Consider the following 14,651-nt stretch of genomic DNA (forward strand, 5'->3'; position numbering starts at 1 on the left):
ATTGTTACTAATTAAAAAAATGCACAAATAATACAAATATTTCCAGGCAACCGATGTCTTTTCAGGTAGGGCTGAAATTTCCCCCCATCAACGAATATGGTGTATGGTTTCAAACGATGTCTTGATGGCATAAAAGTTAAGTTGTCGTATCTGAGGATGTTATTTTTTTTATTTAGCTGTTTTTTGCCGGGATAGGTACTGTTAGTCTGCACAGGGAAATTTCACACTTTGTTTTGCAATTCAAAACACACTCACCCCGACTCTGCAGCAACCAGTCTCCTAAATAAATCCAGTTGAGAGCTTAAAATTAAGTGATAGACTTCATGTTCGACACAATGTATGGCAGCTGGGAAAGATGTAGAAGATAACGATTGTCTGCCGGGTCGCTACCTTGGAAAATTAGTGGAAGCACTGGGTTGAAACGCTCATCATATGTAACCAATGACCGTGTCCGAACATTCAACATTGTTTGAGACCCGCCCCTTCGCCGACGCTCAGTGGGATGCCAGATTACAAAAAAGAAACCCTGTTGCTATTACGAGAACAGTCATCATGTGCTTTAACACTCTGCATGTGTCGTAATGATAAGACCAGCGTGGGCGTCAGTTAATAAACCCAGCAGTTTACTACTAGCATTAGTTCAGGAATATGCAGTAGATATTGGAATGAGGGTCCACGTGTCTGTGCATTTGGTTGGTCGAATACACCATGGTTAACCCCAGGTTGCTATCTAAACATTATGTATAGCCGATATGGTGGGCACACTCTGTTCATGATGCTGCCGTTGTAATAAGTCACTGCAAATGAAGATCTTAGTCTTGATGTAGTACAAGCCTGGGTCTGGGCATCAGTGCACAAGGTCCTATTACACAAGGACCTACACTGGTGACAGAAAGGTGTGTTGGTACCTGGCAATTACAGTTGCTCAACATGGATAGAACCATGCAGTCCAATTGCCTTTCAGCTTGGGACACCTACTGGTGAGTTATAAACATTTGAAAACTTGTTAAACTTGTCATAAAATGGTGTCTTTCCATTGAATAGTTATTTATATCCATGTACACATTATTGGGAATGATGTGTCACATACATGTAACCACAGAGACACGGCATCTTGTAGTTATGTTTTTATTGATCAACATGGTTCAGACAAAGACACAGTAACAAAAGAAATGAACACCAGAAAACACATGACCAGAACAGCCTACATACCCCATCTCAATTTCCAGCTGTGTGAAATTGTTCTCTTTCTTTCTGATTCTAAATTATAAAAAAAATACAATTAAAATAAAACAAAACATGAGGAACCTCAGAGATGGCATGTACGAACACCAGGACTGCATTGTAACACAAAAATAAACCATTGGGTATGGATGATGACCATGCAAAGTTGAGGGCCCCATACCCACTGGCACCCCCCAGTCAGGTCTCTTTAATTTGTATGTTGGTTGTATGTTTTGAACCGTACCTGTGCAGGCCGAGGGCTCCAAAATATAAATCAAAGACAATCCCTGGGGCTTGAGTATGACTACCTCCACTTCAATCACAAGTAAGGGCCCTGTTTATAGATGTGTGCGTATGTATGCGTGTGCGTATTCGTAGGTGTCTGATGTTTGTCGTCTTCACAAGCCGATAGTGTAGGATCGTCCAGCTGGGTTGTGGATAGCAGAGCACGTGGGCTCGGTCACAGCCCACTCATACCACACCTTCTTCCCATTGTTGCACCTCCAGAACCTCACACTGACATCGTCATCCCGCGTCAAAGGGATTGGTTGCTGGGCGGGGGGGAAAAGGGAACAGATCAACATTCCACAAATCTTGTTTTTATATATTAAAGTACGAAGTATTAAGACAATTAGCTACAAAAGCATTAAGTGGTGGTTAGAAAAGGAACAAGTTCTTGAGTGACAAACTCACCTTGAGTGGAAACAGAATGGGAAACCAGGAGAACATTCCAGGAGAATGGGTCTCTGGCTTGATACCTGCACACACAAAAACAATGGAGTGGTAAATGGAGTGGTCAATGATGTATGGATTATACAGAAACTTTATAATCATTGTAATGGTTATCATACTTTTCTTCCCTACAGTGACTTACTGAGTGTTACATCGCCATAGAGTGTTGTCTCAAAGTATCCAGCAAAGCCATGAAGCACCGAGTTACACCCCACTGAGAATCTGAGGCACTGATATCTGTTGTTGTTCATATCTGGAACGCAAAAAGAAACGGTTTTCACAATCATTTTCACATACATGATGTCGAAGGTGGCCATTACAGGGCTCTTGTGAATTTGCTTCCAGTGGTGTGGTGTGGGTATGGTAATGTGTGTGCAGCTCTACCTTTAGTGGGGTGCTTAAAGGTGAAGCAAGCTTTTGGCTCGGCCAGTTGGTGGAAGTTGTGCAGCCTAACGACATAAGGTGTCTCAAAGTGGCACTCTGGGTCCTTGTCCCGCTCTCGGCACCCACGCACCTCGTTATACAGCTTGGAGGAGGAGAGGGGGGCCAGGAAGGAGGTGTAGGAACAGGGGATGCTCACCCCATTCTCTGAGGGGTGGAGAAAGAAAACAGGATGAAGTAAGGAAAGATACAGATATGGATGGAGGCGAAAACAGAAACGACGAAAAAAGCAGTGAGCGTGAGATCTATCACTTTCACAGTTTGAAGCGATGTGAAAGTGGAATGGCTTTAAGAAAAGTACATGTTTGGGTCGCGAGGTACCTTTGAGAAAGTGCTGAGCTCCGTCCAGGCACTCGGGGGACAGCTCGTTGTCACCGAATGACCCGAGCAGCTCGCTCACAATGATGTCTGCCTTTTCCGGTGCCACCCATTCACGCATGTCGCATGACACCACGGTCACCTGATCGCCCCACTCCTCGAACCGCCAGTTCTCAAGTCTGTGGTGAAGATGACAACAGTCTGACAAAGAACTTGCGTAAGTATGAGAAAAGTTGGGCGACAGAGGTGTTTGTGGCGTGTGTGTGTGAACGCGTGACTCACGTGACTACCGCGTTGGGGTTCTTCTCCACGGCATACACACGCAGCTTCCTGTCAGCCTGTTTAGCAGCACGCAGAGAGGCATTGACTAAGGGACCTCTCCCTGCCCCTAGAACCATCAACACCCTGAGATGAAAGAGAAGAAGGGTGATAGTTAACCACCAGACAGGCCACAGTTTGGACTTGGACACAGAGGAAAACGATGGAGGTGGAGCAACTCACTGGACATTGGTGTCTTTTTGCTCTTCTGGGACTCTGTCTAGAAGACACTTATACACAGCCTGCAAAGAGACCAGGAGATTCAGTCTAATCCACACATTATGACTGGAAGGTTCAACATTAGTCTGAAATTAAGCAGTGCTTATCTTTTACCTGCTGATACTGGGAGTATTTGATAGGATCCTTCTCAAACACCTCATATGTCTGGGACTCCAAATTGTCCATGAGGGGCTAATGTGAGAAACAAGACAGGCAATAGTCACCAGCACACATGCATGACACTCAATATAGCAGACAACAGTTAGTCATGCACACACACCTGAAGGGGAGATTGGAGGTAATCCTCATAACCCTTGGCAAACATCTCGTAGGAGTTGGGGGTGGGTCTGTTCTGGTTGAGATATTCGAGGTACTGCAAGTAGGAGCGGAAGTCCTTCTCACTGTGGCGACTGGTGCCTGTGAAGATGAACTGGGCTTCCAGCTACAGGGAGAAAACAAAAGAAAAAGAAAGGGTAAAATGTTTTTGTTTGACTGCACCCTTTAGCACTTGGATGTGAAATGATTCATTTAATGGTGTAACCTTGAACAGACGGAAGATAATTCTCTGATGCGCTTTTGATAGGACCGGGAAACCTTTCTTATTGGTCAGGAAGATGCTGGTAGGTAGGATGGCAGCTTTGATAGGCTCTCCAAGCCACTTGTCTATCACTGAGTCAGAGGGCATGTCTTCCCCAACTTCAATGGCTTTGAGAAGACAAAAAAAACGTTAAACGCCAAAATGTCTTAACAATTACTAGCTTATTCATCACAACGACCTCTTGGTTCATTTAAATCTTCATACCCAAGCATACTCTCTTGTTGTAGTCACACAGAGTCCTGAATGAATGCCACCTGTAGAAGGAACACACCACAACATAAGACAGGATCCAACATGGAGTGAATGACAGAGGAATTCAGATTCCTATTGGCTTACCAGCCCCAGGTCTTCTCGTCATCACTCCCATCATCCATGTTTTTGGTAGGCTCATTCTCTATAACATCTTCCCTCAAGTTTTCAGATGCCATCAGCGGGACCCGGATCCAAAACTGACCCAATACATGAAAAAAAAATCTATCATTTAGCCAATCAAAACATGTTTACCTATGGCAACATTGTGTTGAACTGCTATGGCTAATGGTGGACATGAATGTATGCGCTGTGTTACCATGCAGGAGTGGTGGCCAGTCTGGATGTGATTGAGCAGCACCCGCGCCAGGTTGGCACAGTGAGGCCCTTTCAGAGGGACCATGAAGGCTGGCAGACCCAAATAAGCAGAGAAGTTCAGCTCCTGGACCAGAGCCTGTTAAGAGGAGCAGACAGATACAGGAGATGGCCATTTCAGTTGACAAATAAACTCACTACTCTGTCTCCGATCAAGACATAACAGGCCAGGTGATGTCCGACTTACCGCTTCGGAGTTCCTGCGCTCTGTTTCGATCTCGGAGTCTGTCTCGATCCATGGGGATAGCTTCCCAACAATAAGAGTGTTCCAATCTAAGGCAGAATTAACATGTAAGGTCTTGCGTTTTCCTGTTAGTCTGATATCAAAACATTAATTAGTTAGTAGTTAAGAAAGTTAGTTAGTTAAGAAATCGGGCTAGTGATCTGAAGGTTGCCAGTTCGATTCCTGGCTGTGCCAAATGACATTGTGTCCTTGAGCAAGGCACTTCACCCTACTTGCCTCGGGGGAATGTCCCTGTACTTACTGTAAGTCGCTCTGGATAAGAGCCTCTGCTAAATGACTAAATGTAGTTGCTCCGAAAAGCTCTAGCCATCACAAACTAGACAATACATTCAACATATTGAAATGGCTGGCACAGTGAGATGGACCAACTTTAAACTGGCTCTGTATTAATTGATGCAGGAAAGTGGTGGGTGGATGGAGACGGCCTCACCTCTCCCACACAGCAGCAGGTCTGAACGCGTCTGGGCTCCATTTCGCACTTTGGCGGGGTCCAACTCAAATTCTCTCCTGAACCTCGGATGGAACAGGGGCATGCACATGAAGTCAAACCTGTCAAGAGTGATTAAAAACAGTTGCATATTAATTTAAAGGATATTGAACTTTGTATTACAATTTGCTCTTGTATTCTTCTTATGATTGACTGTGACTAATCATGTAAAGGCTAGGCTAAATAATAACCGCTTCAAACTGTTTGTCACATGGCTCATAAAACTAAATTCAATGGTTAGCTTGTTCACTCACTATTCCGAACTGGTTGCAATGCACAAGTAACTGGGCACCAACCACGTAGTATGGTAATGTGATTTAGAGGAAGACGGGAAGTCATTACTTGTATATTGCACGTGTTGACAATTCACCGGCGACTTCGTGAAGCTAGTTAGCTAGCATTGGCAAGCCTCGTCACGTGCAAAGAAGTATACGAGCTTTGGATAACATACTTGGTAACTGCACCGCGTATAATTCCAGACTAACGGAGACGTGCAAAAACTCACCCTAGTTTAGCGACCGCAGCAAGGGTATCAGCAACCTCCGGTACACAATTCAAATCTCTCCCGCAGGACACCCTGCCTCCTGTACTAGCGGACGCCATCATCCGAGTGAGTGAGGAGGAAGAAGAGCGAAGGGATGCTCGTGGTATTGGGGAAATGGACGCCATCTTGGTCCTGCATGGGAAGCCATTGTCATTGATCTTAGAACAAAATGAGAGCCAAAATGTGCACTCAAGGAGGGTAGTTTCTTGTTAATGGCTATCGCGATAGTAGCACAAGCATGAGTTTGAACGTTTATGTATTGATGCATTTTGAATGACGTTTTTGAATATACATATATCTACACGACATTGACTATTATTGCAAAATACGCCTTTTGTTGTTTTGTTCAAATGAATAATATAATGCATCAACAGCATGTTGCGTCTTGACATGTCATTAAATTACGAGGTGCATCAGCAAAATTGAGACAGTAAGGCTTGTAGAGTGGCTTCACTATTATCATATATCACATCACTATTAGAGTCACTATCAGATATCACCACTAGAAGCTGGCCGTGTGGGTGTGCGTGCGTCTTATAAAAGGCTGTCATAGTTCAGGTTCTCCTCAAAACACAGTAGTAAAAGGCATGTATGAATCACAGTGTTGTAACTACTTTGATTGAATTGACTGTATCGATAACTGCGTTATGCATTAGTTACATTTCTGAATACCTGTTGCTGGAAGGACAACCACTTACTACCTATGGCTTTACAAGATGTCTGTGGATTTCAGGACAATCTCAATCATCACAGGTGGCACACTCCTGACTCACTCTCCAGGGCTATGGAGCACAATCCTCCAAACTTGGATAGAACCGATGGACAAAACCTTGGATGGCAATCATGCAAATCATCTGACAGATATGGGGGGATCCCACTGCACTTTTTCATACCAACCCCACAAAGCTCGGTTCAATTGAACAGACTTTCATCCGCTTTCTCCACTTCTTCTCCTTCACGTCCCATTCAGCGTCCGTTCCCACTGTGCCACGGCACCACTACCTTGGGGTTTGTTTTCCAGGGGGGTGTTATTGCTGCAGCAGATTCCCGTGCCAGTGCAGGTGGGCTTGTTGCTTGTCCAGCCGTCCAGAAGCTAATGCCCCTCCACTCCCATTTGGTGGTGGCCTCCTCGGGCAGTGGTGCAGACTGCATGCTGTGGGAGCGTATCTTGGCCAGGGAGATACGTCTCTACCAACTACGTCACCACCGCCGCCTATCCATTGGTGGCTCTGCCAAGCTCCTCTCTCATATGCTGCACCCCTTTAAAGGTACTGAAGTGTGTGTGGCTGTCACACTTTGTGGCTGGGATGAGGAGGTGGCAAAGGTGGTGGATTCTACAGTGGCCAGTTCTGATAGGATAGAATCAGAGGTGCCAGGAAGTGGCTCCTTAGCAACAATGCCTCTCAAAAAGACTGAAGAGTCTGAAAGGCAAGGTGTTATTCAAGATGGCCTGGCGCAAGGTGTTTGTGATGGAGTGGGACAAGTGGGGACCAACATTGGACTGTCACGGTATCCTGTCGGTGGTCGTTATGGCCCCAAGGTGATTTATGTGTGCAGTGATGGTGCCCGTCTGCAGGGAGAGCTTTTCTCAGTTGGCTCAGGCTCTCCTTATGCGTATGGAGTGTTGGATGGGGGCTTTAGCTGGAGCTTGAGTGAAAAGGAAGCATTTTCCCTGGCCATAGAGGCAGTGTTCAGAGCCACACACAGGGATGCCTACTCAGGGAACTGTGTAGATCTGTATCACATAACTGCCCAGGGATGGAGCCGAAGAGATAGAGAGGACCTCAAAGAGGAATACTACAGAAAGAAGGAGGGGTTGAGGAAGAGAGTGCAAGAAGGAATAGATGAGACAAAAATGTAAGAATTAATGAAAGGGGTTTCGGCTGGGATTGAATGGGGAAGGCTACATATTAGATGTTGAAAGGCTTGGGTGATTATTGTGTAATTAATTAGATGCACATATCTGCTTAAAAGTGGATGTATTTTTTTACATAAATGAGAAAAGGAAAATAATGGGGAAGTAAATAGGACAGATAAATGAGCGTGAAAGGGGAACGGGAAAGGCGTCCATTTGACAAATCTCATAACGAGGTAACAAACAGAAAAGTGACAAGTGCGTCATGGAGGCTGCGTATCATTGTTCAGCCAGTACGCTAGAGGGCACTGTGGATGGACACCCGATTGACACCCTATTGACTTACATTTCCGCCAAAAGAACACAAACGACGGAAGTTACTAATTCATATTATAAACTCCAAGATGGCGCTGTCAAGTGTGTTACAGAGTGAGTCTGCGGATTTTTCATTTGGTAAAGATGGGTCTTTTGGCTACGGTTGTGGCCATAATGACTTGGACGAAAGTCTTAATTTTGCCGTGAGAGCTTCTATGAACCCCGTGGATGAGGAAGGCCCCGAGAGGAAAATAGAATTTCTCCATGGGACCACCACTTTGGCATTCAAAGTAAGTTGTACAGCTAGGTTATCTATTTAGCTTGCTATCTGTGGGTCGCTGTGTTATAAGTGTACAACATATTGAATCGGACTAACTGGTAAAGCACAGTTGATAATAATGCCGAACATCACCGCGGTGACATTATGGATAGATTACTGCTGCACGTTGCCAGTAGATTCTGCTTGCTCATTGCTTTGCTAGCATGGTAACGTTATCTTTGCAGTTAGAATCTTCCCATCAGTATCCTGAGACCCTCATTTCTTACTACTTCCTATCTACGAATTCCTTCAGTTCCAGCATGGTGTCATAGTTGCGGTGGATTCCAGAGCAACAGCTGGCGCCTACATCGCCTCTCAAACAGTGAAGAAGGTGATTGAGATCAATCCCTACCTGCTGGGCACCATGGCCGGAGGTGCTGCCGACTGCAGCTTCTGGGAAAGGCTTCTGGCCCGCCAGTGTCGCATCTATGAGCTGCGCAACAAGGAGCGAATCTCTGTGGCAGCAGCCTCCAAATTGTTGGCCAACATGGTCTACCAGTACAAGGGAATGGGCCTAAGCATGGGAACCATGGTGTGTGGCTGGGACAAGAGAGGACCAGGTAAAAGTCACACCTATCTACACACATTTACATATTTACCAACATAAAAACACGTGTCTGCAATCTGGCAAAGGCTAGAGCAAGCAGGGCCACTGTCAAATTCTGTTTACATGAGGTTTAATGTGTGTTCAGGTTTTGGTTTTTACCATGCAACTTCACACAATAAGACTGATGGGTGTGTTGCTTCTTGGTTGGTATAAAAGCACCCCCCCACAGCAACCCCACCATCATGGGATCGAAGGAGTAGGGAGAATGTGTTTCTCTGTGAATAGCTTCCCTTGCTGGTTCCATTTGGTCTTAAGAGACTTATGCATTTCTGTATCAACGGTACAGAAAATACAGGTTACGAACCTACTTAGAGAAACATTTCACAATTATATAATAGACAACGTAAATGTAGATTATTGTCATTAAACTTGAGTCATAGAAGAAATGTTGTTTTAGGCCACTAGATGGCGCTGGAGGCCTTCGGTTTCTCCCCCCTTTTCTTCAGCTGCGTCATCCCAGTTTGTTTTGGATGCTGCCGAGCAGTTCGAGGCAGTACATCACCTGAGGTGTGCTTAAAGGGGCCGCCACAGTGACACGGTAATGGGAAATCGATGCAGCTGGGCCTCTGGGCCAGGCAGAGATGGCGTGATGATGGACGCCGGGGTCTCAGCTTGGACAATTGGGTCGCATGCATAATGCTGGGGCCTCGTGATCGATGGAGCCCCGTTCTCACAGGCACAAGTCTGGTTGCACAAAATGACAGCCTATACCCTTTCCCTAGTCTCGCTGCCAAGGAACTTTAAATGACATGATGTTCACTCCTGGCAATCAATCGGGGGAAAAATGATTGGGTATTCGTTCAATAATATGGAGACTGGGTATCACTGCATTGGCGGTGATTGAATGGAAAGGTAAATGTCATGTTAATGAAATCAATCTCGATTAAGAAGGAGCTCATTAGCAGCCGGAGACGACATCAAGCACAGTTATTGGCTGGATGAAGGGTCTTAAGTGCTGCATGAAATAAGACCAGGGCCCAGAGCCTGACACATATGCTTAACTCCGTGCTTGTTAGTGGCTGTGCGAGAGGATGCTCTTAACCTGGCGAGCTGTCACCGACGTGGTTGTCGGCTAGAGGACAAATAGCCTGTCGCGTCGAGAGGTAAGTGGCCCAAAATGGGGAGCAGGCTCAATGACGCCCCATGTCACATATCCCACGACTCTCGAGTGTGATGATGGATGCCCCCGACTAACCTAAAAGGGAGGGGAAAGTGCAGTTTTTGATGGTGAAAGCGCACGACCGGATCTGATCCTGAGACTGGTGGCGAGACACAGGTTAGCTGTTTGCTGCTTCGGCCGCTCCTCTGGTGCTGGAGCATCTGCCAGCTTCTGTTGTTTTCAGGCTTCTTCCCCCCCCCCCCCCCCCCCCCCGTCCTCTGGCTCACGGAGCCCAGCGGTGTGTTCTAGTGAGAAGGGCAGACGGGCAGCAGACGCTCGTTTGATGACGGCGCGCCCCTCCTCCTCCTCCCCTCCCTCCCTCTGAAGGCTGTCACTCCCGGCTCGCCGCAGCACCGTCACACATGGGGGGGGGGAAAAAGAGGCCAGCCCTAAACCGCCTGTCACCTGGCTGATGGAGTGGAAGAGAGGATGGGGAGGGGAGCGTCGGGCGAGAGCAAGTCTCATCTGCCCCGTTTGTGTGAGCCCTCGTGAATCTGAGCCCTCGTTTGTCTGCACCCAGTTAGCGTCACCCTCTCTGCTCCTTTTTAAAATATTTTTATATATGTCTCTCGCTATTTGTGACGCACGCTCACACAGTCCTCTGACGCCGCCGCATTCTGATTTACAAAGACTCCAGGTGTGGCGTTGGTGTCCCTAAAGAGCCCTCCTCCTGCCTCTTATCATGAGTGGCTGCCTTTAGAAAGCTCTCCCCTAGTACATTTTTAACCAGTCCTCCTCAGCCTTCAGAGACACAGGCGGATCCAAAATGGGCAAATTAGCCCTCTACAGGCAGGGGCTGTGCGATTATCACGGGGAGCTAACGACTCATACGGAAGGTGCAATTTGCCGGTTGAAAGCAATTCTAAATCCCCCCCCCTGCTCTCTAGAAAGTATCCCTCTAATAGACTGTCCCCAACCCTCCAGAGAATGGTTCTGTTATCTACCATCTAAGGATCTTTTGAAGGGCTTCTCTGTGAGCAATGCGAGATGTTAGGGCCCCGCTTTGTGTTGCTACACCTGCGTGCGTCGGCATCTTAAGGTGCCGCAGCACCTGTGCGTTCTCGGACCTCTGTGCGGTGCGTGCGAGGGTGGCCCACGGTGTGTGGGAAGACACGTGTCATTCTCACAGGTTCTCGTTGTGACGGGCGTCGGAGAAGCTGGCCTTTTCACAGCCTTTTTCACCATCTGCATGTTGGCTCTGTAAGAACACAGGCTGGTGCTAGTCACACACTGCGTCACTGTGATCAAGCCCCTTCCAGTGTCATGTTGTGATACAAACTGTCTCACGAGCAAATGCGCAAGCCTGCCTCAAGTGTGTGTGCGCTCGTGTGTCTTGCTGGCATGCTGTCTGAGTATATTCTTGGGTTTTGTTTAATCTGAGGGAAGTTTTAAAACCTACATGTGTGTGTGTGTGTGTTTGTGTGTGTCCATGTATAAGTGGACAGCTCTCTTTTTCCCATCTATCTTACTTGGGGGGGGGGGGGGGGTCTGAGGTTGGATCACCTGCTTGGCTCAGGTGCTGGTCGATAATTAATTTTGTGTCGGGAATCGGGATGGATCAATACGCCCTCTGGCATTGCCCTGCGGTGGACAGTGTCTTTGGGCCGCTTGGTCAGCAGGTTCTGTTGGGCTTGTTTTACTTGGAGGAGTACAACTCATAATCCTTGAGGGCAGAGAGCGTGTGTGTGTGACACACAAAGTTAGACAACACACACACACAACTCAAACCTTCCTTCTGATGCTTCCTTTCGGATACCCCCCTCCCCCCCTTTTGTCCCATGGTATTGACCGCCCCCCTGTCGCCCTCTGTGTCTCCAGGACTGTACTACGTGGACTCTGAGGGGAACCGTGTGTGCGGCGACCTGTTTGCCGTGGGCTCGGGCTCCATGTACGCCTACGGCGTGGTGGACAGCGGCCTCCGCCAGGACCTGACGGTGGAGCAGGCGTGCGAGCTGGGCCGCCGCGCCATCTACCAGGCCACCTACCGCGACGCCTACAGCGGGGGCCAGGTCAACCTGTACCACGTCCACAGCAAGGGCTGGGACAGGGTGTCTCAGGAGGACGTGCTCATGCTGCACCACCAGTACAAGGCACCGGCGTAGAGACGCAGGACGACGGAGGGGAAAGGGGAGGGGAGGAAGCGCCTCTTGCGTTCTGTTAAAGGATTTGTTGGAATTTGTCTCAGTGAGGTTGATGTCAGTAGGAGGGTTCTGATTTTTTTTCTTTTTTCTTCTTTCAGGATTCATTTCATAAGCACACGCATTACCCAACTGTTACCAGTTTACTCATCAGATTTGTTGTTGGATGATGTTCCATTTATCCCCAGTAGTAGGCTGCACTTCCTCCCCACAGTGTGTTCAGTGTGAGGGGGCGCAATTGTGCTGAGCAGAGGGGGGTGGGCGATGAGTCAGACATGCCTCTTTCAGTGTAGGAGTAGTCTTGACTGTCACACACAGTTTTCACATGTTAACCACAGCTGTGAAAAACCTTTTTTTTCTCAATAAACCCTGGGATTTTTTCAACTTTGATGTGTGTGTGTCTTTCTTTTCACATAGGTTCAGTTTCCCCCCCTGCTGTGAGCTGTTTATTTGGTGTACATGTTATGTAAAGTGATGTTTAGCTCCTACAGCCCACGGAGCTCCACTGGGTTGATTGTTTTCTCCTCCTCATCCCTTGATATTGTTTTGCTACCATGGGGATGTTTACATTTTGTCATCTGCTCCTACATCTGTTGGGTTCCTGGAGTAGTTGTTCTGCGCTAGTTTGCTTGTCTTTAGTGTTTATTGGGGAGGGTGCCCATTGTCTGAATGGCAGCTTTTAATTGCTTAGTGCAAACACCAGTAATTGTGCTTCCTGGGATGAAACAATGTGTTTTTACCCCACTGATAATGTCCCCACCTCCGTTTTCATTGCGCAATTTCCTTTCCTGTAATTGGAAGGGAAATTTATTTTTTTAATTTCACTCCGCCACACTTAGCTTCTCTGTACCAATGCTGTGCGCAACCTTGTCATTTTGTTTTACAATGTAATGATGCGCGCTGGTTATGTGTGCCTCCAGTGGTTTTATGGAAGAGAATAAACACTAATAAAGGCCATAGCTAGGCATTGTAGCCCTGCACCTTTAAGGCATGGTTTCACAGGTGGCTAGTTAGCTGATGGAAAATAAATGGGATTTCAATAAATGTAAACTACCTAGTCTTTCTGGGGCTTTGCGCTGAATAAATGAAGAGGTTAGGTTAGTACAATTATCGAGAAACTAATGCAGACTAAAGCATCACAAGATCTTAAAACAGTGCATAAGATTTTTAAGCTGCCTGGTGGACATCACAGCTTAGAAAACTGCAATGTTGAACCAAAGTGGTGTAAAGAGTTGACTTATCTATTTAAGATGAATGAAAGGTGGAATATATTCCTTTGCGACAAACCCTGAAGTTTGTTAGATGACTGCATATTTGAGTGCAATATCCCAAGTGACATTTAGCTTGCAGGTGGTGGTGTGTGTCTGATGGAACAGATGATTTCCTCTGGTTAAAATATGGAATTGAACCTGTTTTTTTTGTAGGGTGAATAATAACTGAATATGAATAGCTTTATTACACTGTTGCTCTCAAGTGCAGAGGTGGGCCACCGATGGTATACGACGTTGGCACTGGGAGGCTGTCACTTTGAAGGGTTCACCTTAATTACTAGTCTTGTTCACGCTCCACACAATGCAGAATAGCCTATACTCGAATGGAGACACAGGGGATGCATGACAAATTGAGAAAAATAACATTGTTTTTAAACCAAATGAGAGGGAGCGTTTTGAAAAAGACCAGCTGGCGACTTGGAAAGTGCCAGTGCGATGATTTTCACACCGTCAGAAAATAACCTCTGTGCCCACGTTATGCCATCTGTCAGGTGGTCATATGTGGTTTAGATATGATTAGTGGGTCTTTGGGGTGGAGGGGGTGGAGTGGAGCTGGCTAGCCTTCTGGATTTACACAACCTGTGCGATTTTTACACATGATTCTGAAGGTGCACATTTCAGGTTGACACAATAGACTATGTTTATGCCTATTACATGTCTGTGTGTTAAGTGGAGCCTATGTGTGTATGCACTGATGATTGATTATTCCAAAGGAAGATTTTTTTCTATTGGTGTCGCCGGATCTAAAAACAATGAGTAGTCTATTAGGCAGAGGTAATGACTCCCCGCGTGCTGTCGCAGGTCCACCCCGAAGGCTCCTTAATCGCACGCCAGCTCTTCAGACATACAGCGGAGCTGAGGCGAACGAAGATAATTGGGTTTGGGCTTCCTGTGCATCGCCTCCACGTTCGCGCTTGAGCTTGTCATGCCTTCGCCACATTGGAAGGTGTTTTTCATCCCTCGTCGCACCGCTTAGACCATTCTTGTTTTTTTTACAATGGCAATTGATGTCATTAGTTCAGTGATGAATTAATAAAGCTTCGATGAGAAAACATAGCAGCCCTGGAGTGTTTCTAGCTGAGACTGTCCATTTCGAGATGGTTTTAGAGCTGCTGCCTGATATTGCTGCTGTGTCGAGAAAGTGATGGTTTACATTGATGACGCTGGTGATGATGATGGCTCCACTATTAGCCCATTCTGTCTCCTAGGAGCCCGGAGGCAGTAAGCTGTTTACCCCT

The 14,651-nt window shown here is 46.7% G+C and overlaps 3 protein-coding genes across 3 annotated transcripts; 2 read left to right on the forward strand and 1 right to left on the reverse strand.

The window, feature by feature from the left end:
• Window positions 1-1,110: 1,110 nt before the first annotated feature.
• On the reverse strand, window positions 1,111-5,874 carry prmt5 (protein arginine methyltransferase 5). The gene is made up of 16 exons (XM_062481314.1): window positions 5,711-5,874; window positions 5,149-5,267; window positions 4,662-4,747; window positions 4,419-4,553; window positions 4,187-4,299; window positions 4,055-4,104; window positions 3,794-3,957; window positions 3,533-3,694; window positions 3,367-3,444; window positions 3,217-3,275; window positions 2,998-3,120; window positions 2,719-2,894; window positions 2,341-2,544; window positions 2,099-2,209; window positions 1,918-1,982; window positions 1,111-1,775 (listed from the first exon to the last, which is right to left on the reverse strand). Exons 1-16 carry the CDS (start codon window positions 5,872-5,874, stop codon window positions 1,623-1,625), a joined length of 1,962 nt encoding a protein of 653 aa, XP_062337298.1. The 3' UTR covers window positions 1,111-1,622.
• Window positions 5,875-6,121: 247 nt separating this feature from the next.
• Window positions 6,122-7,859, forward strand: psmb11a (proteasome 20S subunit beta 11a). The gene has a single exon (XM_062481336.1). The coding sequence runs from the start codon at window positions 6,453-6,455 to the stop codon at window positions 7,608-7,610; it is 1,158 nt and encodes a 385-aa protein (XP_062337320.1). The 5' UTR covers window positions 6,122-6,452; the 3' UTR covers window positions 7,611-7,859.
• An 86-nt stretch (window positions 7,860-7,945) lies between these two features.
• On the forward strand, window positions 7,946-12,530 carry psmb5 (proteasome 20S subunit beta 5; the record flags this gene model as incomplete). Its single annotated transcript, XM_062481565.1, has 3 exons — window positions 7,946-8,209; window positions 8,492-8,798; window positions 11,823-12,530. Coding segments are annotated over 3 exons (855 nt in total), but the record flags the coding sequence as incomplete, so codon positions are not given.
• Between the last annotated feature and the right edge of the window lie 2,121 nt (window positions 12,531-14,651).

Source organism: Osmerus eperlanus, chromosome 16 (assembly GCF_963692335.1).
Source record: "Osmerus eperlanus chromosome 16, fOsmEpe2.1, whole genome shotgun sequence".
In the NCBI taxonomy this organism is placed as follows: Eukaryota; Metazoa; Chordata; class Actinopteri; order Osmeriformes; family Osmeridae; genus Osmerus; species Osmerus eperlanus.